Here is a 24,311-nt window from a genome sequence, read left to right on the forward strand (position 1 = left end):
CGATAAGAATCAGAAGCAAGATTCAGGGACTTGAATAATGATAATAGTAACACATAAACAATAGGGACAATGGATCATTTGAATACATTTGTTTCCTTTCTTTGACATCCTTCGCAAGGAATGCATTTGAAGAAGCTGCTTCAGTTTTTCAAGGCACGGAGTTGAACTGAGCTGCTATTTGCTCGCTGCCCTTATTCTTCTTCACTGCTGGTTGTGGTTCTTTGCAAATCAAAAGGGAAAAAGGCAATGTGTCATGTTCAATATTCTAGTACACCAAAAATCCAATTTATTATTATTTTTTTCTTCCAAAAGTAATGTAAGAAAAGAGTGAAATACTTACTGGAAATGAGGGCCATAGGTCTGGTCTTGAACAGAATCCGGTGGCGAATAATTCCGATGACTTCCAATTCTACCCCTGCGTCTCGGGAGGGCTTGAGTTTCCTTAAGACCAAGAGTGGCTTCTTCAAGGGCTGTTTGGTTCCTGTCAATTCGTGATACCCAACAGTAAATGTGTAGGTTTGGTCCTGGGAGGAGGCGGAAGGGCGGCAGAGGAGGCCGATGTGGAGGTTGTGGAGGCGATCTTGAAATTGGGACTGCACCTCCACCATCCCTTGCAATTCCACCACCGCCCATTCTGGGCAGTTGCTCTCTCCGCAACTGCACTTCACCCGAATCTGCATTCTCTCTCTCTCTCTCTCTCTCTCACTTTTCAATTTAACCCTTTTTTTGGGCGGCTAACAACTCCCGCTCTCCAAACGAAGTCCTCACTATGGAATTCTACCCGAATGTGAAATAGCGAAGGAAATTTGTTTTGGGCCTGAGTGCTTAGAGCCCATTACCCACAATAAAAAGGGCATGGATAGGGCCCAACCCTGAACTCATCCATCATCCATCCATCCGCCTATCAATAATAAAAGGATTGCAATAGAAATCAATTCAAAATGTGTAACCTTTAACATGAATATTACAGGAGCATACACTGTTAATAAGAAAATACACTAAAGTTAAACATACACAGAGAAAACTTCGCCGAGGCAATCTCTTTCTAAAAGGAATTGTCCTTATGGCTGCGTTGTGATAAACTAACACAAGAAAAAAGAAAAAAAAAGGGTTAGGGGCGTGGAACTAGGTTGGTGGTACAAACAAAGTGTTGTATAAGCTGTACAAGGATTGAAGTCAGTGAAATTGTGCAGGTGCATTGCCCATGTTTCACATTGATTGCCTATCCATGCCCTATTGGTTTGTATCTGATCCACCAGAACTATGTAAACTTGCATTCCTGGTGTGTGCAGGCTCTGAAAATTGCTGGCACAAAACATCAGTTTGGCAGAAGTTATCTAGACCAACATTTTTCAAGGTCAAGTCACTGTTTCCTTGGGTTCTTGATGAGCTTAGTTGCTGCTGAAAATACTCCTCAATATGAGGATCATAGTCCAGTGGGATTGCACCTGTGAGAGTTTTTATAGCAAATTCAATGCATGGGTCTGGCCATAAACCCCCGAAAGGCAACTCCACTGGGGATCCTGACTTCTGTTCAGCCTTATCATCCTTTCCAACTTTTCCCCCATGTTGTTCTGGTATAAAAAGGTTGCCAGGAGCCAAAACAACATCACTCCTCTTATTGTCTTCTTCTTTGTTTCCAGAACAATCTTTGGGAGTAGCCAAGTCACCTGAAGATTGCTCACTATTGCTCCTGGAATTGTCAAAAGCTATTCCAGTGAGAGTCTCTATTGCAAATGCAATGCATGGATCTGTCAAGAAATCCCCCAGCGGCACGTCTGGTTGAAGTCCTGGCTTCTCTTCTGCCTTATCAGTGGTTTCAAGTTTTCCTGCATGTTCTTCCTGGAAAACAGAAGCACATGTTTGCTTCTCGTCACCACTATTCACTGTTTCCACATTTTGAACATGCTTTTCTGGCTCAACCTCAGGATAACCAGGCTGTCGGAATTCAGAACCAGTGGAATTACCTGAGGAAGAACCTTCAGCTCCTTCCCCTGATTGTTTAATTGTAACTCGACGTGCTCGGGTACTTTTTTTCAGTTCTGGCACTGGATCAACTTCAACTCCAGCTAGTCGCTTTGAAGCACGACGAGGCAAGTTCAGCTCTTTCTTCTTCTTGGACTTGCCCAGGCTAAGTTGGGTCTTTTTACTTTCATGTTTAAAAAGCCCACTTTCCAGGCATTGCTTATCTGCCAGGCCAACACCTACTGGAACTGAAATAAATTCACTTTTGTAAGAATTACTGTCCTGTTCTTTCTGCTCCGAACCTTTGGCTTCTGTTGGATTTAAGCTGCCTGATTCAGTGTCCACCTCAGCTGCAGTCAGTTGTGTGATTTCAAATGAGATAAAAGCTTATTATATAGTAAAGTATAATAAGGGTTGGCCCTTCGAAATCAATCTAACTTCCTAAATCATCACCCCTAAAAAAATACTTATTTTAAGAGCCTCAAATCTTATTTCCACATAAAAGAAACAGTGTAAACAAGAGATGAAAGTTGCACATTACTCTGATCAGAAGTTTGTGCTGGAAAGGTCGGGCTTTCTCCCTTACATGCTAGATTTCCCTTACATGCTAGATTAAGTATCTGTCCATCCTTCATGATCTCATTCAAGTGCGAGCTCTGATTGAAGTTACAGACAATGTAATTTTGCCTAACAATCAAAGTTAATGATGGGCATAATAAAGTACAAACCCAAACAATCCCCTTTTCAGTATAATACTTACAGAGGCTTTTTCATCTTCAAATTCCTTATCACTACCATGACTTGGCTCTAGAATTAGCCTTCTTGGCTCCTCATTTTCAAGATAGCGATTCACATCCTTCATAGAGCGGAATAATTTTTCACTTACAGGATCAATATAGTACTGCATACATTGAATATCAGGTCAAAGAATGTATTGATATTTCAGTGGCCAAATTGGAGTACAAATATCATGCAAATCCTCTGCAATGCAGCCAAGCAAATCAAGAAATAGTGAAATTTTTTGAGAGATTACCGAGTCTCTCCTGATCTTATGATCCTTTTTTGTCATCCGTATTTCTTTGATCCATCCTTGAGGTAGTCCTTCTGCTATAGTCTTCTCAACCACAACCTAATTGCTTGAATAATTGAAGTTTCTATATCCAAATTAATAAAATATGATAAAATCAAACATCTAAATGTAAATAATAAAGAGCAGTTTGTGTCAACGAACATCATTTGCTGATCGCTTCAAAGTCTCTTCAACTTTCTGTTTGACTTCATCGCTGATTTGAGAGGTGTTGAGATAGCGAGATACCTCTGCCTTGGAATTGAATTTATGTCCACTTGCGGTATCGTAATAATACTGCAATAAGCGCAAATTATATACATCTGAACTAAAGTATGTTGAGACACATCTCAAAATATAATCAAGTTGATATTCTCTCCATATACAACTGTTTCAAATTTTAGCTTAAAATTAACACTTATCCCCAAACCCTCGCAGTCATTTTCTTATGTTTGCTATATGTCTTAAAGAAACAATAGAAAATCCACGGAAATTTCGGGTAATGAGGCCCTAGCTCGTTTCAGATTCTATATCCTACAATGTTCTCAAACGATTTCCATAACATCTTTCCTTTTTGGCAAGACTTGAAAATTGAAATGCTACCTTCTAGAGCATACAAATTATGAGATAAACATCACTAATCAACATAACAATCACAATCCAATGAACCCTCTAACTTTAAAAAAACATATAAATTTTCAAGTTTACATCTTTGATCACAAGGCACAAGACCACATTTCTACCCTATTGATTTCCAAAATCCACCCAAACCCACTGAAAGTTCAGAAAACTTATTAATCAGCTACGTGGATTACCATGTAATGCAATCCACTTAACATTAAAACTAATTTTCCAAACTTTGACAAACAAAGAAAACAAGTTCAGGAACATAAACCTAAACAAGCTATAACTTTAACATGGAAAATTACTCGAGGATCTCGCAGTCGTGAAGATAGAAAGAACTCAAAGAAATAGCAATTTTTTACCTTGTCTCTTTTACCGTTATTTCTAACTTTGACCTCAACGGTCCAACCAGTTGGGAGCCAGTCTTCGGATTTTTGGTCCGTCATCTCGCCGGAATATGACTTCACAGTCACTCTCTCTCTCTCTCTCTCTCTCTCTCTCTCTCCCCGTGAGTCAAAAGCTTGGAAATTTAGAGTGCTCTCGGACAAAAGGTCTTCTCAGACCCACGTGTTGCCCAAACTCTCTTGCGATGCGAGGGAGGCCTAGGGGGAGAGAACGTGTACATCTCCGTTGACCGTGATTGTTTAATCATCTGCTCTGCTACGCTTTTTAAGTACTGCTCAATAATGCGCATAATCAAGTTGTACCTTTGGGATGAAATTACCCTCTCATTTTTCCCCAAATGACTCATTTAGCCCAACGTACAATGTTTAGAATCGAAAAGTTTGAAGAAGCTTCTGAATTGGGGCTGCATAGGATTGAGTTTCATCAAGTGGAATGTGCACTTCTGTTAACGGAGATTCCACTATTGTAGTAGCCAGTGTACCGTCAGTTAACCTAACACCTTCACTTAGAAATTGACACGTGACTCAGTGGATTTTCTTATAGTTGTTGCTTGCTGTGCGCTTTGCTCTTTAGCTTTGTTTTGTTTGGAGTGGAGGTGACATGGGAGTAACTGGCTACAGAACCACGGGATTGTTGCTTTGTGAATCTCTGACAGTTTAAAATTTGGGATTTTTCTAAGGTACCCCTGAACAGTGTGAAATTTAGCTGTACCCCTTTTTTTGCCACACAGAATGAGAATTGGCACTGTTTGTATTCTTTCATTTGTCTTATGAATCTGATCTTTCAAATTTTCTTTCCTTACAAGAAAAGCAAACAAGAGTAAAGACATAGAAAAGGAAACAAACTGCTGCCAATGGAAAAGTTGGGAAACTTCCTTTCCATTGTTATTGCATGTTCCCAAAGGATAAGGAAAAACTTGTGCCAGCCAACATAGAATAAGCTAAGCATAAATATAATTGAGTTTGGTAATGAAAGGAAACTTGGAAATCTCCAAATGCATGTATTATAATAATTATACATCTACAAAATTACAAAATTACAAAGAAACAGAAAGTTTTATATATCATACAATATCCAAACTAGTACTTATCTTCTGTATCAAGTGACAGCAGATTTATTGTATTAACTAAGCTAATTGTGAAGCTGATTGGGTCCTTCATAGACAACATGATGCGAAACTGCGTGGATTGCGTTGATCTTGTTCTTCCTCATGGACTCGATGGAGCTTCGAAACATTGGAGCATACCTTCTGCTGTGTATTAACCTTTGTTCTGTATCTCCATTAGAAGCTTGATTAGTACTAATAATACTAATAGATCGACCACAACTGCAACTTTGAATTATTCCCAAGAAGAGAATGAGAATAAGAATTGGGATTATGCCCTTTTGAGCTTGCATGATTTGTATGATGAGATTATTATGAGCTATTAAAACAAGGCTTGTATATATAGAAGAAGAGCAGAGGAAGTGATATTTGCTTGGAACTTTATGGTGTTGGCGTTTGTCAACAAGTACTTGAAAACTGCTCTATTAATAAAGGAGCTGGCTGGCTTTTTGCCTGCAGGCTGCCTGCAGTGGCCAATATTCCTGAACTCATAATTAAAAATGCTACCACCAAGTCAGAATTCTTAATGAGATCGGTACTGTGTTACATACATGTACTTTCCCACGTTTATCCAAAATGACAAAAGTTGACTTTTAAAGCAAGTCGCTTTCTGCACTATCTAAGCTGGCCGCCTGGCCCCCATGTGTAGCTCTAGCTCGAATGTTAATTTGCACAGTTGACTTATCCTCATAGAGAGCTTTGTTTTTTTAAAATGCATAATCTAATCCATGTCTTGCTGGAATGGCTGGCAGGCAGTGCTATGGCATGAATGATGAAGTTTTCCTTCTCTTTCCTCTCAAGAACGCATTATTTATGCAACTGGTGTGAAATATCTGAGTACTACTACAGTCTACTTTAATCTTTTTATTTTTCAGAGATTTGAACATTGGTATAGCGACTTCTACAGTCTACTTTGTTTCTGGGTGAAATTTATGCGAAATTTATGTTAGAACTTTCAAGCCATTTGGACTTTTTTTTGTTGTGATTGCATTGTTTAAAGTATTAAATTCCAAAACTCCCATATGACAGCAGAAGAATTTCTAGTATCTACTGTTTCCTCGCATGAGGACAACATTCAGGCAAGACTTCTAGCATTCATGCACTGCACCATAAAACAGATAAATCTAAAAGGCTCACTGTAACTTGGCAATTTTATCGAAATTATTTGATTTTAATACAGCCAAATTCATGTTGTCAGCAAGCAGGCTACACCAGTAAACTAACATTATAAATGACACTAAAATTAATCCGGAAAAACAAAGTCAATTGCCATTTCTTATTGCATATGTATGAGATTTGACCTGTTTCACATTTAAAAACTTTTTTGTACTTTCTTATTTCAGCATTTGCAGTTGACTAAATACAGTCTGGTATTATTCATGTTATGTAAGAGAGTTCTGAAATTATGAGTAAGAAAATTGCATGGATTGACCAATAAAATAAATATAGATAAGAGTTCTGAAATTATGAGTAAGATAATTGATCAAGTTAAGTTGTTTAGTGGTACAAGTATGTCTGTCAATAATATAGTCTTGAAAGGTTTGGTTTTGACAACTAAGCAGTTTAGATGACATGACAGACATTGCTCGATAGCCCCATTTTCATCCCAGACAAGTCTTCTGACAATCCGATAGGCTAATTTTCTTTGATTTTCTATAGCAATGACCTTTTTCGATCGAAAACTGTCATGCAAATAACATCCAATGTAAGTTGGATTGGATGATGGCCAGCTGCAGGGAAGACAGAGTATTTGGAAATCTGGGAGCTTCCACTTTCGATATTCATTTTTTTCTGTGTCTCTTCCAGCACATAATCAAATGCTCATCCAAAGATTGAGCATTACAGTGATTCAGCAGAGTGGCTCCGCTTTTAGTAGCTGTGAAGATCATGTTGCGTACATATTTACATAACAGAGAATCTTAATTACCATATTCCAGGTAAAACCCAACCAACACCTTGAGATGTACTGGTTTAATTTTTCTGAGTTTGATGTAAACAAAATTATCAGACATTCGAAAAAGGTACGATATTTTACATCTCTGATTTACAACACTATGACATGATTATGCGACAAACTAAACCACTAATTGGTTCATAAACAGAACCAACTGCGTAATTTGGACCTTTTCCTTCCTGTTCTTTCCAAGAACCAACTGTGTCTCTCAGCCTTGAGAGTTGAGAAGAAAGTAGAATATATGTTTCATTGAAACAGATTGGTGTCTGGAAAATCCAACTCAGTTGTGAAGTGGATTTGGTCCACTAGGGACAGCTTGATGAGCAACAGCATATATTTGGTTGATCTTCTTATATCCAAATCCTGCAGAAGAATGAGAGCCAGAAATAAGGCGCCGGGCAAACAGAGAAGAAAACTTTGCTGTTAGTCTTGACGCTGAATCTTCACTTCTAGGACAACGCGGGCTGATGCACCGGCAACTTGAAACCTGAACCAGTGCTAGAATAACAACAAAGCACAAAAACACAGGAGAGAGTTTATGAATTCTCATGACTGAAAACTTGGGTACAAGTGCAATCAGGGGGAGTTTTTATAGCGAAGGAATGAGGGAGGTTCTTTTAAGTTGTTTGTATGTGTTGGCAAGCAAGTTTCAACTAAAAGGTTTATTTATAGGGAAGGATCATCAGGCACACCCTTCTGCATTTATTTTTTTCTCTTTTTTCCAAGGATAGGATCAAGGCAACCACTGCTGAGAAAGATCCAAAATTAACAATCAATCAATCATATCACACGACTGAACACTCATTTTCTAATCATTGATAGGCTTAAATGAAAGAAAAATATACAAGTGAAATAACAGATAATCCATTCAAAAGGAGAACACATTAGAAACAAGAAGCTCAGCGCATCTGATAGAAACTGATTGATGATGTTAAAGCACACATGATCATGATGGCATGATGCTGAGACATCAAGGCCATTTGGTCTATGGCATTGGCAGCTCCTAATTATCTCCCAACTATGATGCATAGCTTTCTGACGCTACATGGCTCATAAAAAGTTGAAATTCTAGGCTTCTAGTCTGCCAGGCTTGCATATTTATCAAGTACTTTATGAGAAAAGTTGAAGCGTGTTAGAAAGGCAAGTCAAAAACATTGTAGTGCCAAGGGACCAAGGCATTTAATCAATCGTACACATTGTTGTAAAACAGTGCACTGAAAAGATATCTCAATGCCCCAACTTCAACTGCCAGCAGGAGACAGCGAATGGTGCAGCTATGGAACCTGTCCTTTGTGATCCAATTATAAAGGACGCCAATCTTGCATTGCCAACATTTGTAGGGGGCTATGGTGAGGGGTTAAAATAAACCTTTCTTAATTAAAACTGATCAAATAGTTACTAAGGACCCCCTTTCTGTATTTTTAGGGATATTGAATTTGTCTTCTCAAATTTTCCAAGTGTCTAGTAGGTGCCCTTGCTTTTCAATATATGTATCACAATCTGATGTAGAAGTAGCTTATGCTTTCTCCAAAGGGGACATTGATTTTCAAGTGACATGAAGGGTAGAAAACTTGGAACATGTTTCTCCTATCTTTTAAACATCCAAATCTCTATATGGACGTGATTTGATTCTGTGTTCCAAAGCGATGGGAAAGAAAGGACTTTGAGAAAAAGATAGCATGCTTCTGTTTTTATATGGCATGCTTTGTGAAGCTTGTAATGTTCCTGGACAAGGCGCTAGAGTGACAATTAACAATCTTGATCGAATCACTGATCATTAAAATTAATAAAAAACGACTTCAATTTTGATAGGATTTTTCTTCATTTCTCCCTCACCTATGTCGTTTCCCACATCAAACAACCCAGCATGCGATCTTATATTACCAACAATTTGGCCATAATCATTTTTTTCTGCTGGATCACTTCCCTTGCAGCCTTCAGTTCCATCATTCTACGAATTAAATGATTGAACCTGAAAAACAGGCGTACCATCTCTGGCAACATTATAAGAACAGAATTACAAAATTTGCAGTCTATGGGACGGGAAAAGAAAATTTGATGGATTCAAAAAGCTGTTTCGCATGTACGAATCATCATCTATATATAATTCCTTAACCGCATAAAGTACTCAAAGAAGTCTGACATTGCTCATTTATTACATCACAAATTAAACATCCACGAAAATCTGATTATATAACGGGAGTATCCTAGGCTATGAATGCAGTAAACTTATGAGTGCAGAAGATTCATCAACTATGCGCAGCCAAACCCCAACCTTGCAACTACCCTCCAGAGAAACGGTTTACCCAACGTTTCACTCTTGCTTAGCTTCAGCACTAGTTGAGGTTTCCTCAGATTTAACAGCTGAGCTTTCAGATGGAATATCTTCAGCAGCTTTAGTGGTTTCACCAGTGGCTTCTCCATCAGTTTCTGCCTTCTTAATAGTTCCAACCGTGACATACTTGCTCATGAACTTGTATTCCCAATCCTGTAAGGCATCAAGTTCAAATGGACCAAGACCAGAGATATCACCAGTCAGATCTTTGTCTTCAAAAGACATTTTTGCAAGAGCTCTGCTAGCATCTTTTCCTGCGAACAGTGCGTAAGGCCCACCAGGTCCATAAAACATCCTGCAGCCATGGTTCAGAAGTAAACAAACTAAGATCCATAAGCAAGAAAACTATTTAAGACAGCATAGGCAAAGTACTAGTAGCTATCAAACTATTAGTTGCACATAACCCATAATGACATGGATGGTTAAGCAAGAATGGCAAAGTGTATTTTTTACTAATATTCAACCAATCTGATGTCCATCAAAAAGTTGTGTTAGGCCAAAACATGATTTTTACCCAAAACCGATAATCAAAATCCTCAAATACACATATAACAAACAAAAGTGAGTAAGAAAAGAAGCAGTAAACTGGCTTGGTATGTTCCCATTCCCCACTTGGTGAGGTTGAAAGAAGTCATACTTGTTCATAGATTTAAAAACTACGAATACAACTCTTCAAAAATCAACTTGAATTGAAAAACCGTGGATAGACAAACACATAGCTAAACAAAAACAAGTAGAAAATGAGTTGGGACAAAGTAAAGACGCTGTGTAAGAAACAATTCCAAACACTTCTATTTTGCACAGACAGACATCATTACCCTTCACCCCTCTCAAGCCAACGCTCCTAAAAAACAAACAATAAATTAATTGAGAAAATCGCATCTTTAATCATTTGATAAGATTGAACATCAACATTGGTAGCATGTGAATATGATCGATTTGCTTAAATTCAAACTCCAATGAAATGCATCTCATCCATAGTAACTACTAGACCACAGAGAACTGCAATCCCCTAATTATGTAATTTGCTGCTCTAATTCTACAGGAATTTCATGATCTCAGAATAACTAGAACACACAAGTCTAGAATTCCAAGGTTTTATGTGAGCCATTTGTCCACAAATTACAAATCCACAAAACATCGAAGATCAAGGCCACTAAACACGCAGAACATACCAGAAATCACAAAGGCATCCAACAATTTCACATCCCCAAAAACTGAAGAACCCTTTACCCGAGCTAATCCATAAACGATTGGTTTGATGAAGATCCAAAAATCACCAGATAACCAGTAGCCGATAAGAAGAAACATGCAAACCAGGAGCTAAGGGAAGCTAAAACACCCGTTGACCACACAAATAAAAAATAATAAAAAATACAATAACACCTCAAATATTGAAAACCCAGAAGCCAAAAACTAAAACCCAAAATACGAATTAGAAAAATAAAAAAACAGAGAAAACCCCCAAATATGGTACCTGCTTTGAGACACGTCATAGATCTGACCCTTGATAGCCATGAGCAAAGGCTTCTTGGAATCGGTGCCGTCGTATTGCTTCAACTCGTCTTCAGTGATCTCGCCCAACTGGACAGGAGGAGCCAGAGGCTGCATCTCCTCCATGTTCCTGGGCGTCTGATGGTTATCAGACGACCCAAAGAGGCCCGAGATGACATGGTATATGGCAACCAGCAGAGCTAACAGTGTGAAGAAGGTCGCAGGAGAGAGCCCTGTGTATGCTACGATTGCCTCTTTCAGTGTTTCCCACAGTTGCAGAGCCATTTTTGGTTTCACTGGACTGAGAAGGAGAGATTAGAGAGAGGAGACTGAAGAAGCGGTGAAATTTTATCAACTCCCAGTCCGAGTCATAGCGGGGTAAGTAACGTTTCGTTTGGTTTCGTTTGGTTTCGTCCTAATTCGCACTGGTCCCACCATCACCCACCAACTCTTTTTTTTTTTTTAATTAGGAAAAAAAATCCCTCTATTTCTTTCTCTGTTTTTTCTTTATTTATTTTTAGTTTACTTCCTTTTATGAAATTAATTTCATTTTAATTTCCTCAGACTAGACTAATCAACAACAATATTTTTTTTCAATGAGCAGCTTCAGTGAAATACATTATAATAAACACACACAGACCGGAAAGTTTTATTAATTAAGGGTTAGAGGCTGGTAAAACATTCTTTACAATTAATTTTCTTTTTTTCTTTTTTTTTTTCAATCAAAGAGCAAGGGAGGCCACTTCATCTGCTTTCCACATCCCTTGTTCATATCTATGCCACCTGATGATCCCCTCGTCGTTTCTGGTCCTTTGGCACATGCTGCACGAGTCTTCCTGCACACGCATGGCCGTAGGCATACGCATGCACGTTATAAATCTCTTTAACCTTGAAGCCTTGTGAACAATGGATGCATCAAGCTCCTCAACAATTCTAAAAGGTTGATGAGGCTGATGGGTTTCATCCAATACAACGCAATGCGATATGTTGAGAACTTCCAAGTTGGGTAGGCTCTCCAATATCACCATCAAAGCGTCCTTCGACAACATCGAGCACCGGAGGCTTAAAACCTCCAGTTTTGGAAGATATCTAACCATTGCCGAGGCAAAGGAATATGTATCACAAGTACCCATCAATTTGAGTTCCCTGAAGTTGTTGCAGTTGTAGTAAATCACCTGCAAGAGAGTGAGGTATTGATACTTTTCTATGTTCCCTATTGTCAGCGATTCAAGATGTTTCCAACACCCAATGCCCTTGCTGATGCCATCAATCTTTATTTTGTTCCAAGATGGCATAACTAATCGTCTCAGCTTCGGGCACCTGTGATCGATAATTAAGAAGAGAAACAATTAGTTATTTAATTATGTAAATCACCATCGTTTTTAAAGAGCATTTACCTACGTATACCTTTCAGCGGTGTAAGTGAAGAGGTCGTCGGGGACATATAACTGGAGATTGAAAATCAAGGTGGTTATGTTTTGGCGGCTGAGACTCAGAGAAACCTTCAAAACACGACTCAATGTCAAATCGGACTGGCTGCAAACATAAACATACGGCTCATCTTTGGTTTTGATGAAATTATGTTTAATCATTGACAAATCAAGTGTATGCCAAAGCTGGGGATCGCAGAGAGCCGAACGCCATGCACTGCAAACGGCACTGCAATGGACCTTCTCAACGGCGGAAGATAAATCAGAGACGTCGTTGAAGGACTCAAAAATCTTCCACAATATGTCAGTGCTGAGGTCTTCCCATCTCCCCAAAGTCTTACCATCTTCCCATTCCATTGTTTCAGAAGCCAAGCAAATCGTATAAATTCTTAAATAAAGAAATTGGTTAAATGGTTAGTGTATATAGCAACCACAAGGGAGCGGAAAAGTTCTTAATATTGAGTTTTCTACGGTCAACTGGGTGGGCGTCAGATGTATATATAGAATATTGAACAGAAACCAAGTCCTATTTGGATAGGGATTAGCTTCCCATAACTATAAGTAATAACAAGCCCTCTGAGTTCTGACCAATAAAACAATAATAACAAAACCCAAACTCTAAGCCCAAGCCCAAAAAACCTAGTTGGTTTAGAGCACGATGCTTAAGCAGCACAGGCATAGAACTTTTAAAAAAAAGCAGATACATAAGAAAGACAAGTAATTACATAATGTACAGTACTGAAACATCTATTATTTAGAAACACCTCTCTTCATCAGGCAGTTTTATTTATGTGTTAACGAAGAAGAGGAGATGGAGCTTTATCGGGTGTGATAAGACAAAACATTCACCAAAGGCAGAGACTACATAAGCGAGCTATATTAGCTTCTAACCCACAAATACAATTAGTGTCTCATTCCCTTGCTCTCATCATCAATAAGCAAGGGACCTCACCTCATCTTCTAGCCATAGCCCTTCTTCATACTTATACCACCTCATGAGTCCCTCGTCATTTTTGGTCCTTTGGCACATGATGCACGAGTCTTGCATGCAAGTTAAGAACATCCGTAAACGAGATGCCTTCTCGAGAATAACTGGATCGAGTTCTTTAAGAAGTCTCCTGGGTGCACGAGGCGGAGTGGTATCAATTACAAGGCAATGTGAGATATTGAGAACTTCTAGGTGTTGTAGGCCATCCAAGATAATGATTAACGCGTCCTTTAAGAGCATTGAGCACCGGAGGCTTAAAACCTTCAGTTTTGGAAGATACGCAACTAGAGTCGAAGCAAAGAAGATGTCGCAAGGCCCCATAATCTTTAGTTCATTGAAATTTTTGCAGTTCTTGGCAATCTCCTCCATAAGATATGGGGGATTCGCTATGCTAGGCATTGTCAGAGATTCAAGATCTTTCCAGCATCGAATGGCCTTGCAGATTCCAGTTTTTTTAATTCTGTTCCAAGCTGGCATCACTAGTCTCTTCAGCCGTGGACACCTGTTGTGACAAAGAGAAACAACCTCATATCATACAATCTAAATCTCAGATTAACACGTGCAGGACATTCTGCACAGAACAGGACTAAACTTTAATGTGTAAAGAAATATTATAATTCCATAACAATTGACAAGTGAACACATCTACCATGTAACCGAGTTTCTAATTCAGCGGATGTCAGATTTTTGAAGCCTAGTTCTTTTTTCTTTTTCTTTTTTCAAATTTAAAATTTTTAAAAACAAAAACAAAAACCAAGAATGCAGTCAAAACAACCAGCAGAAATTGCATCCACACCTTCAACATTTATCATTATGCTAGCACATTAACATTAGCACATGCATCAGTCACACATAAATTACGGAATAGTATAAAATTATTACCTAGCCTGGACTATAAAGTATATAATCTACACACAAAAACAGACTCCAACATTCAAACATTCAAAAATTAATTATTGGTGTTAATTATAAAAAATTTGTAACCAATGCATATGAGTGAACTGAATTGGAAGTAAGTTGGAATTGAGGAGAAGAAACCAATAATATAAGAGAGGGAGAGAGAGAGAGAGTTTGCTAGCATACCTTTTTTCTTTAATAGACAAGACATTATAAGAGCGCTACGTTTTTAAGAGAAAAATAAACTTGTTCCTTAAAGGATGCAGTTTTATTTCAAAAAATTTGTTTATGTGGAGCGAGGGATTAAATAAACATGTCTAAATTACATAGTATAATAAATACATAATTACTTAAGTCTTATACAACATTTAAAATGATAAGCTAAATGTACCAGTTGAATGATTTACCATTTTTATATGTGGGCCAATATAACTTTTATAGTAATGGAATGTAAAAGGGGATAGGCAGATGCCAGAGGAAGGTGGGATTGAAGTAAAATCATAATTGGAAAAAAAAAAACAAACAAACAAACAAACATGGAGATAGGGTAGACACGTGTAAATGAGAGTTTAAGAGTTACCTTTCAGCAGTATAAGTTAACAGATCATCACTCACATACAAGTTAAAATGGAAAATCAAAGTCATCAAGTTTCCCCAGCTGAGATTCAAGGAAGTCTTCAAAACACGAGTCAAGTCCTTATCAGACCGTCCATCCACATAAACATAAGGTTCTAATGGGATTTTGATGTAGTTAGATTTCATCATTGACAAATCAAGCGTTTTCCAAAGCAGAGGATCACAGCAAGCCAAGCGCCATGCACTACAGACGTGCGCAATGCCCGAAGTTAACTGATAGATGTCAAAAGACTGAAAGATCTTCACCAATATGTCAGTATCCAGGTCCTCCCATCTTCTCACAAGGGACTCACTGTCCTCCATTTCACCAGCTTTCCAAACTTCTCCAAACAACCTTACCCCGTCACAATGTCTACATAAACAAATAAAAGGAATCAATACTCTAATGGCATGCAGGAGGAATTGAATTGAAGACGAATTGAAATGAGGAGGAAATGGATTGAGGAGAGTTAGATTCCGGATTCCTATTGAAGTTGTTTACTAAACCATATGAAATTGGAGTAGGAGTGGTACTAATTCCTTATAAGTTGTTTACTAAATTCACATGAATTGGAATAGAAACCAAATTGATTACTAAAATGTCCTCGTTGTTGGGTAAAAGTAGATGGCAAATTTGGAATTTTTAAAATTGTGTGAGGAATTAGAATACCACCTCCCACCCAAGAGTCCAATTCCTCCAAAATCAGGAGTTGAATTCCTGATTTTGTGTGGATCCTACTTGCATTTTGATTCCTCCATGTGAAACAAACATAGGAGTATCCAGAATAGGAATTCAACTACTTATTTTGATTCCGATTACGGATTAGTAAACATACCATAATATTCAACTCGCTAAAACAAGCTACTATACAACATTTATAATTCCTTCACAACGGCCCTCAATATTGGGTTGTCTACAATCAAATGGGTGGGCTGGCTTTAAGAGTTTAAAATTCAAGGCCAACGAGTTCTAAACAAAATAAGGGTTGAGTTAAATAATCACCTTGAGGAATTGTAAGGAGTCTCACAGAGGTAAATTTAGACATAGAGATAAAGGTCGAAATGAAAGAATAGATAAAGAGCACACATTATTCACAGCAACTTGCATAGTGATCTTAAGAGCACTTTTTTTTGGCTAACTGTGAAATAATCAGAGCAACTAGGTTTGGATTGATTTAACAATCCTCTTTGTTTGGGAAAATAAAAAATTGACAATAAGGATAAAGCCTAATATCAGTCCCATGTAAGAGACAAGCAAATTATATGTATCGAAAACCACAGAAATGCTAATTTACTTCGCTCATTATCCAATTTCCACCTCACACAAAAATTCAATGCCTAAAACCAAATTTTCATGACTAAAGTGAAGAGATCAACCTTGGTAGCACTGGTAGATCTTGAAATCTCAAAATCCAATTCTAAGTTGGAATAATTCAAGTGCACGACCGCTAAAAGCTCAAATTTTGACCACGATTTTGGTGTGTAATCGTATCAGTCAGATCTATCAATCTATCTATCTCAATCTATCTATCTCATATTCATTTCACTTCCGCAGTTCACTGAGAAACACACAGAAACATGCAACAAACAAGCAGCAAACACATGCATAGAAGAGAGAGAGAGAGAGAGAGAGAGAGAGAGAGAGCAATTACTTTTGTGCTCTGGTTCTTGAGGAGGGTTTATCAGTCATCTGCAGTTTGTTTGGTCGTCACCTGCAGTAATGTAAAGAAATATTTTGGCTTCTCCCCTAAACAAGTAACTGAGAAAGAGAAGAGAAGGAAGGAAGCGGATTCTTAGGTGTCGAAATTACTAAAAAGGGCCTCTTTCCTTTTTTGTTACAGCTTGCTAGCTAACCTCCTCCCACCCTCCAAAGTCTGACTCAGCCAGTCAGTTTTCTGCCCTTGTGCGTAGCTACTAGAACACCTGTCTTCTTGGACCACTTGCTCAAATCACGTGAAAAACTTGTCTGTCTGTCAGCAACCATAACCTGCGGGTTTAGACTGTCTTGTACTTGGCCTCCTTTTCACAACGTTATTTAGACTTTTTTTCTTTTTTTGGTTCTTATCATTTATTTCAGACAGTAACATTTGGATCAGATTTTTATTTTTATTTTTATTTTTCTGGGTCTGATTTGGATTGCAATTTGCATTCAAGCGTTGCTAATCTGATCCGTACATCCAAGTTTAATGCAATTGAATTTTTTTTTTTATAAAATAAATCTAGATTTTAGTCACAAAAAAACTTTCACTTTAAAAAAAAACCAAAACTTTTTTCAAAAAACAGAAAAATCTCTCAACTTTCAAACAAAAAACATGCAAATGTAAAAAATTTCTTAAGAAATCCAAAAATAAATAAGGACAATTTTGTCCATTTTGGCTTCTTTTAAAAAATTTCTCTCCTTTAAAAAAAATACTTTAAAACGCTGCAAGAAAAATGTTATCACCATTTTTTTCTCTCTATTGCCATATCATAATAATTCGTGGTCCCCTATTTTAGTTATGTTCTTTTTTATTTCTTCAAAAAGCATGCAGATATGTGTATGGATAATTACAAAAAGATGAAGATCGAGACCTCAAGAAATACAAAATTCTTCAGGCAAAATACTATCTACAAAATTGATGAAATTCGACGTTTCGAATCGGCCTCCGTCGCTGCTGCTGTATCCACTGCGGCATGCATGCCAAATCACTTTTCAGGAATGACTGCTTATCTGAGAAATGGACAATAATGCAGTTTACGTTTATGATTCAATGTTATAAATATAAACTACCATATACCAGTGTACCAAAACCAATGAAAACTACTAAATTTCATCTTTACCTGCTTATTAACTCTCTTGCAATGCTTCTTGCGTGATTCAAATACTGACAGCTTTTTACAGGATCGTCAACATCAATTATTGCAGCTTTCAAATTAATAAAGAATTTCTGATATGCACCACCATTTGTCTCCTCTAAAACCGGACTCCATCCTACACGAAGGCACTCGGGAGATTCCAGCATTTCATCTTGTGCTTCTTTCTTTTGATCTGTTACCAGTGATTTTAGCAACCAATTTTTTCCATGTCTGTTTCTTGCTCGGCTGTTTACTACTGCCTCCAACCTAGCAGCCATGATAGTCGCTTGTCTTATGCACGAGGAAGGTAGCTGCAAAAAACATAGAGCGCCCGGCTTAAATTACCTGAGCCATGAAGGGAAAGGGAGAGAGAGGAAAGAAGGGGGAGAGAGGAATACCTGTGCAAGCTCCGCAACCTTAAATCCAAAGCTCCTCTCTGAAACACCAGGCACAAGCTTATATAAGTAAGTGACATCTTCATTTTCAGATTGCATGCCTACCGTATCCATATCTCTATTTGAAGTCAGATAAGAAACATGGTATGCCTCCACTGAGCCTGGGAATTCAGTTCTAATATAAGCAATTTTTGGATAGTGCGTGACAAAGAGGACCATGCATTTTTTCTGCTGTAGCAGATTATGTAATGTAGCGTAAGCAATAGCCACGCCATCATGTGTACTCGTGCCTCTCCCAAGCTCATCGATGATAACCAATGACCGTGCTGTGCAATTGTGGAGTATATGTGAAGCCTCGCTCAGTTCTTCAAGAAAGGTGCTTCTCCCTTGGTGGATACTGTCAGAAGCACCCATTCGAGTGAAAATGCCATCCAGCACATGCAGCTTTGCCGATGATGCTGGTACAAAGGAACCAACCTAAAAGAATCAGAATACACTTTTATAAAGCAACTGCTGTAAAAAATTCATTTATCAAGCAGCAAAAGGAAAAGTTTGGAACATTATGAGAATTATATAGCCATTAACTATAGATTAGGAAAATTAAAACAGTACTATCCCTTGAAGAACATAATGCACATATATGCATATTTATACAAAGAAGATGAGGACCAGCTATGTTTACCATTATTTGAATTACTTTTTTAGCATATATACCTCCAATATGTCACTTAAAAAAAACACTAGTGCCATGTGAAAACGATAAATCATTGAGAGCTCTGATTTTACCTGAGCCATGATAGCAATGAGAGCAACTTGGCGAATGTAGCAACTCTTTCCACCCATGTTAGGTCCAGTAATAATCTGACAATACTCTCTGTCTGCCTGCAAATCTGTGTCATTTGGAACAAAATTGTCTTGTAATGTAGTCTCTAAAACCTGGTAAGAAATTGCAACCATTAAAGAGAAGGCCCCAATGACACAAAAAATATATCCCTTTATTAATAGAGCAGCAATGGACAATCTGAAATGAGCTAAAATATTGCATGCATGCAACATTTTATTGAAAATGCAGGACTGTTCAATTTTAATAAGGATGTAATTTGATTTCTTCAGAACTTAGGCAAACACAATGTCTCAGCTAAAATCAGCAGAAGAAAGTGGAAGTGCCAATAGAGAGTTGAGATCTAATGTGTTTTGGCATGAGCGGTATATGAGCTGCATAGTTAACTTCAAGAATTAGGAAAGTTTCTATTTAATTGTAATTATTCCTGTATTCGCATACTTTCCTTTTCTCACATACCCTGTACAGTTATAAATACCTCCAATTGGGAGAAGAATAAATCAATAACAAATTCTAACCTATGCTCTATTTTTTGCATGTTTGTTAATTTCAATCAAATATTAAGATCGTTTACATTTGATATCAGATGATAGAAAAGAGATCTCAACTCGACATGCAATTTTGAAGCAACCAGTAATACCACTTCAAGCATTCATAATAAGTCCTTAGTGTTCTTAAACCCAATAAGCATTATATATGTACCGGATGACGGCCAGACGATATATGTATCTGGACAGGTTCATCATCATATACGATCACTGGACGAACATAGTTCTGCGACACATAAGTTCATAGGATTATACTTGTAGACATAAGTTCATAGGATTATACTTGTAATAATTTGAAGACAAAATAAGTTGTGTATTGAAGCAAGATATTCTAATTAAACCTTCAGCAGATACCTTATTTCTTGAAAGAACAGCAAGTGAATGAAGACAATCTAAACTCGCTACTGCTTGAACAGCAGCTTGGAACTCAGCATAATATTTACCAAAACCACTTAGAAAGTTATCCCAAGCAGCACGACAGGTGATAGTGAGTTTCTCATTTGCAAGGGCTAGATGGTCTAAAGCAGTCAAAACATCAGGTGGGTGATACCGGACAGTCTTTTTGGTACTATTGATCTTAACCCAATTTGAAGGCACCTTTACATCTAAGGGCAACTGCAGGTAATGCAACATTAAATTAGATATGATATGTTACTTGCACCAGGTGTGTCCATTTTGAGAAGAATATTCCCAGAATGAAGTTAACTAACTACCTCTATCAAGTGTGTCGTTCCAGACACACTAATGAATTCCAACTTGCGCATTCCAAGCTGTTTGCGATACAAACTGATGAGAGAATCCAATTTTTTCTTTGCCATTTGAACCTCCATCCGTGCTTCAGCAACCTAACCAAATAAATTTTGACAAACAAGATAGAAGGAGGGCAACAAAAAGGTAGCAAAGAGTAGCCAAAAAAAATTACATGAAATTCAGAGTATTAAGCTCATAGTACAAACCTCAGGAAATTGCCCATCAGAGATTATTAAGTTTGGTAGATCCTGTTTGTCAGCTGCTTCTTTGTTAAGGGTAGACAACAGTCTTGCAGCATTTCCAATTACAGTGGATGACGAAGCAGTACATATCAACTTCCTCAGCAGGTCAGAGCGTACTGTCTTTCCTCTCAAATTTTCTTTGCTTCCCTCTTCTTCAATTTGAAGTTGTTGAAGTTGTTTTCCAGCATATAAAATAGCTTGAATCACTGCAATGAACTGAGCATACCCCTTATTCAGAAACTGAAGTTACTGAACCAGCTAGGTGAGGCAAACTACTTAGTTGAGGGTACCAAGCCCAATATGCAAAAGCCAGCCTGTGAGCACACATCACTAGAATTTTTTTTGGGGGGGAAAGGAATGTCACTTCATCTTGATTTATAGGTATTCTTTCTTTACGCTAATTATTTATATATCTATCCATCCTTGCCCAAATCTACGTCATTAAATTTTATCTCAATTTTTCTTTAAAAGAAAAAAGATACAACAAAATTTGACTCTGATGGTAACAAATTAACAATCTACAAACATACGGCCATTCAAACTAGCGGGGTAGAGGAGAAGCCATGCGTCACCTCAGATGGAGTGGCAGTCCGATGAAAGATTCTTGTTATCCCACGTTGAATATCAGTTGACCGTCCCAAAGTCGTCAGAACTGAAGAAAGTATATAATTTAACTCTGGTTTCCAATTTGTTACAAAAGAATCTTCCGCATCAAGCTGTTCAATATTCTGAGCTTTAGAAGACCCCATGGATTCTGCAATCTCAGAAACAGCATCAAGACGAGCACAAATCATGTTTCCATCACATAAAGGGTGAGTTACCTGTACCATTCAAAGGAACTATCAACTACAGGAAAAAATGAAAATTTTAAATCCCAAGATAAATTACAAAAGATTTGCAGGCAGCTCATACCCAGTGTCTAAGAAGCCTTGAACCAAATATGGTAAGAGTTTGATTCATAGACTGCAGCAAAGAGCCAGACTCAGACCCATCAGCATTGTTCTTCAATACCTAAAGGCATTTGGAATGTTTACCTAGAGTCAGAGCTAGGCAAAAACCAAAAAGTTTAACAAAGGAGAACTGTTGTTGCTTTCAATATACTGGGCAAGCAGAATTTCTATCATGATTACACAGGGAATTTTCTCAGTCTGCAACCAAGTATGCAGCATTTAATACTTTCCCTGCAATACTTGGTCATCATGGTAAAAGCTATCTTCATGCTTTTGCACAAATCTTGATCAATAAATTCCAAATTAACACCTAATCATAGATATAGGTATTGAATACTAATGAAAAATAAACACACGACACAGAATCACCAGTGCCAACGGATCCATGTTGGTAATGGCAACAGATTAGTAAACCTGAACCAACTATCTATAGCTAGGAATAAGCATTTGAAGTAAATTACATCACTCTTTGAGAAAATGCACTCTTGTTGGCTATCCTAGTTTAACCCTAGAGTTAGGTGGAAGAAAAAAGAGTCATTCATTTACACCCATTGGCATTTCAAACTCCTTTACTGGAAATCCAAAGCAAACCTCTTTGCAGCATAACACAAGAATAGAGTTAGATACCTCCAATTGCTGAAGTGCATTGGCCGAGAGAGTCATCTCCATGCTGCTTGAGAGGGGCCTAAAAGAAGCTCCTAGGTGCAGGATCCTTTCTAAACCAAATTGTTTCAGATGACGAACAGTTAAGGCCAGTGCTTGGACTGCCAAATTTGGCATGTTCATTATTCCCTATAAAACAAAAGGAAAAATGAAATAAAGTAGCGCAAATTGCAGATGAGAAGACGTAAACAGGAAAATAAGGTTAAACCGGAAAATGATGATAATCTAACAAAAGGAGAGGACTAAAATAATTTTTTGCCACTGACAGAGCACCTAGAAAAGAAGTATTTTATTGATCCACAAGGATAAGAATGCCAAAGGTACGGTAAACTATTGAAAGACACTAGCATGGGGCAAACCTACCAGCTAAGGGTAAAATGCAGAACCAAAGAAATGACAGATAAAATATCACAAATATCATACCTCAATTCCCAAGCGAATAGTACTCTGTTCTTTCACATCGGTATCTATCTTTGGATGATCTGTTAAATCATCTCCATCCATGTTTTCATATAGGGACATTACTTCAGCAAAAGCACCACCTTCGTTGAAGTGGTCTCGTGAGACGTGCTCCACGCGGACATTTGAAGCAGGTCCAGAAAAAGCAAGTAAAATCTAATGACAATAATCAAACCAAAAGACGAATCAAACTTGGTAACGCAACAATGACATTATGCAAGCTGAAAACCTTCTTCTGATGGCCATTTAAAAATTTTTAAAAATATATATATGATGAGCATGCTTCCAAGTTCCAAACTTCCAACCATTATTGAGTAACAAAGTAGCTGAGGTTAATGGAAAGCCCTCAATTTTAAACTAAGCAATGAAACAGATACAAACACTGATTAACATTTCTAAGACTAAACCCTGGAATTAACTCAATTCTCTAACTAAACCAGTGAAACTTTACAGTATAAAATACCAAATACCTTCTCTGTTTGTTTGGAGAGTGGGTCCCCAATAAGCAATTCAGCGGGAGACAAGCTCAAAACCGCAGCTTCAAGCCCACTCCTCATACAATTATCATTGAACTCTCCGTAAACAACGTCTCCAGTCGATACCTCCACCGCAACAATCCCAATTTTCACTTCAATCCCACTGTCAACTCCGCCATCCACATTTTCTAACGCAACGCTCTTGTCCACAACACAAGCCAAATAATTACTATCCCCACCACACCCCTCTTCTTTACCCCCGACATCCTCAGCCGCCTCCAGCGTCGCCTTGGTGTACAATGCCGACAATCCCCGGCCAAATGGGCCAGACCGGTTCGACCCGTGGGCCTTAATGGCCGCGGTTTCGGTCTGCTTCACCACTCCGACCTTGTACCCAGCGCTCACCAGCCTCCTAACGTGGACATTCAACCGGAAAGTGGGCACACTAGCAGTCAAGAAATTGTGATCCATATGGGCATAAATCCCCAAAACGCTCGCAGCAATTTCGGCGTCTTGGCCGAAGAACCGGTACTTGTAACCGACTTCCACCATCAAAAGGACATCTGGGTACCTCTTCTTGAGGTCCACCACTTGCTGCTCCAAAGGCGTGAACTTGGCAGGTGGGTTGGAAGAAGGAGAAGGTTCTGGAACGTCGGATGATGGTTCTAGAAGCTTCTGGAGGAACTTTTGGTGGAGGGAGGGATTGGGTGCGGTGGGTATAGGGTTGTGGGTGTGGGGAGAGAGTTTGGGTAGTTTGGATGGTTTGGGAGATGAGGAGGTGAGGTGGGAGGAGAGGAGAGTGCGCTTGGAGGGTGAGAAATTGACAGTGGCTGTGATTTTGGGAGGTGGGGTTGGCGGGTGATGAGGGTTTGCAGATGATGATGAGGAGGGAGGAAATGATGATGAAGAAGACGATGAAGGGTTTGTGGTTTTGGGTTTGGGAGCAAAGAAGCGCGATATCACTTGCTGCTTTTGCTTTCCCATGGTGGTGGTGACGAACTGAACTGAATCGGTGAGGAGGACTAAAAAATTGGGGGGGGGGGGGGGGGGGGTTTGGGTTTGGGGTTTTATGATTTGGCGCGTAATAATAATATAATATTTGATATTTTGGTTGACGTCACATGAGCCATCAATTTGACATTTGTCATTTGAAATTTCCATTGACGATGTTCTTAGGGTTTAACAAAATGATACATTATTTTATAGCGTTCATTTTTTCGTTCCATGCTCATTATTCATTTGGATCCATTTTCTTATGATGTTCTTTCTAGTTT

The 24,311-nt window shown here is 38.3% G+C and overlaps 6 protein-coding genes across 9 annotated transcripts; all 6 read right to left on the reverse strand.

The window, feature by feature from the left end:
• Nucleotides 1–7: 7 nt before the first annotated feature.
• LOC117618987 (putative uncharacterized protein DDB_G0287975) lies at nucleotides 8–698 on the reverse strand. The gene is made up of 2 exons (XM_034348796.1): nucleotides 341–698; nucleotides 8–219 (listed from the first exon to the last, which is right to left on the reverse strand). Exons 1-2 carry the CDS (start codon nucleotides 678–680, stop codon nucleotides 149–151), a joined length of 411 nt encoding a protein of 136 aa, XP_034204687.1. The 5' UTR covers nucleotides 681–698; the 3' UTR covers nucleotides 8–148.
• A 244-nt stretch (nucleotides 699–942) lies between these two features.
• LOC117618988 (methyl-CpG-binding domain-containing protein 13) lies at nucleotides 943–4,304 on the reverse strand. 3 transcript variants are annotated; one of them, XM_034348797.1, is made up of 6 exons: nucleotides 4,018–4,304; nucleotides 3,197–3,328; nucleotides 2,999–3,094; nucleotides 2,726–2,866; nucleotides 2,507–2,621; nucleotides 943–2,315 (listed from the first exon to the last, which is right to left on the reverse strand). In XM_034348797.1, the coding sequence occupies exons 1-6, from the start codon at nucleotides 4,099–4,101 to the stop codon at nucleotides 1,234–1,236; spliced, it is 1,650 nt and encodes a 549-aa protein (XP_034204688.1). In that variant the 5' UTR covers nucleotides 4,102–4,304; the 3' UTR covers nucleotides 943–1,233. The 3 variants fall into 3 exon arrangements, with proteins under 3 accessions (XP_034204688.1, XP_034204690.1, XP_034204689.1); XM_034348799.1 differs by lacking the exon at nucleotides 4,018–4,304 and having other exon boundaries at nucleotides 2,999–3,101; nucleotides 3,197–3,307; XM_034348798.1 differs by lacking the exon at nucleotides 4,018–4,304 and having other exon boundaries at nucleotides 2,999–3,119; nucleotides 3,197–3,296.
• Nucleotides 4,305–9,194: 4,890 nt separating this feature from the next.
• LOC117618991 (membrane steroid-binding protein 2) lies at nucleotides 9,195–11,327 on the reverse strand. The gene is made up of 2 exons (XM_034348802.1): nucleotides 10,932–11,327; nucleotides 9,195–9,749 (listed from the first exon to the last, which is right to left on the reverse strand). The coding sequence occupies exons 1-2, from the start codon at nucleotides 11,231–11,233 to the stop codon at nucleotides 9,434–9,436; spliced, it is 618 nt and encodes a 205-aa protein (XP_034204693.1). The 5' UTR covers nucleotides 11,234–11,327; the 3' UTR covers nucleotides 9,195–9,433.
• Nucleotides 11,328–11,425: 98 nt separating this feature from the next.
• Nucleotides 11,426–12,954, reverse strand: LOC117618990 (F-box/LRR-repeat protein At3g48880-like). Its single transcript, XM_034348801.1, has 2 exons — nucleotides 12,356–12,954; nucleotides 11,426–12,268 (listed from the first exon to the last, which is right to left on the reverse strand). Exons 1-2 carry the CDS (start codon nucleotides 12,733–12,735, stop codon nucleotides 11,671–11,673), a joined length of 978 nt encoding a protein of 325 aa, XP_034204692.1. The 5' UTR covers nucleotides 12,736–12,954; the 3' UTR covers nucleotides 11,426–11,670.
• A 145-nt stretch (nucleotides 12,955–13,099) lies between these two features.
• On the reverse strand, nucleotides 13,100–16,766 carry LOC117618989 (F-box/LRR-repeat protein At3g48880-like). The gene is made up of 3 exons (XM_034348800.1): nucleotides 16,531–16,766; nucleotides 14,844–15,251; nucleotides 13,100–13,868 (listed from the first exon to the last, which is right to left on the reverse strand). The coding sequence occupies exons 1-3, from the start codon at nucleotides 16,566–16,568 to the stop codon at nucleotides 13,310–13,312; spliced, it is 1,005 nt and encodes a 334-aa protein (XP_034204691.1). The 5' UTR covers nucleotides 16,569–16,766; the 3' UTR covers nucleotides 13,100–13,309.
• A 602-nt stretch (nucleotides 16,767–17,368) lies between these two features.
• On the reverse strand, nucleotides 17,369–24,067 carry LOC117620290 (DNA mismatch repair protein MSH3). 2 transcript variants are annotated; one of them, XM_034350453.1, is made up of 13 exons: nucleotides 23,032–24,067; nucleotides 22,526–22,717; nucleotides 22,067–22,231; nucleotides 21,402–21,500; nucleotides 21,062–21,310; nucleotides 20,454–20,705; nucleotides 20,211–20,342; nucleotides 19,852–20,112; nucleotides 19,652–19,723; nucleotides 18,895–19,044; nucleotides 18,112–18,585; nucleotides 17,699–18,024; nucleotides 17,369–17,588 (listed from the first exon to the last, which is right to left on the reverse strand). In XM_034350453.1, the coding sequence occupies exons 1-13, from the start codon at nucleotides 24,019–24,021 to the stop codon at nucleotides 17,585–17,587; spliced, it is 3,366 nt and encodes a 1,121-aa protein (XP_034206344.1). In that variant the 5' UTR covers nucleotides 24,022–24,067; the 3' UTR covers nucleotides 17,369–17,584. The 2 variants fall into 2 exon arrangements, with proteins under 2 accessions (XP_034206344.1, XP_034206345.1); XM_034350454.1 differs by lacking the exon at nucleotides 19,652–19,723.
• Between the last annotated feature and the right edge of the window lie 244 nt (nucleotides 24,068–24,311).

The sequence above is a fragment of the Prunus dulcis genome, chromosome 2, assembly GCF_902201215.1.
Source record: "Prunus dulcis chromosome 2, ALMONDv2, whole genome shotgun sequence".
Classification (NCBI taxonomy): domain Eukaryota; kingdom Viridiplantae; phylum Streptophyta; class Magnoliopsida; order Rosales; family Rosaceae; genus Prunus; species Prunus dulcis.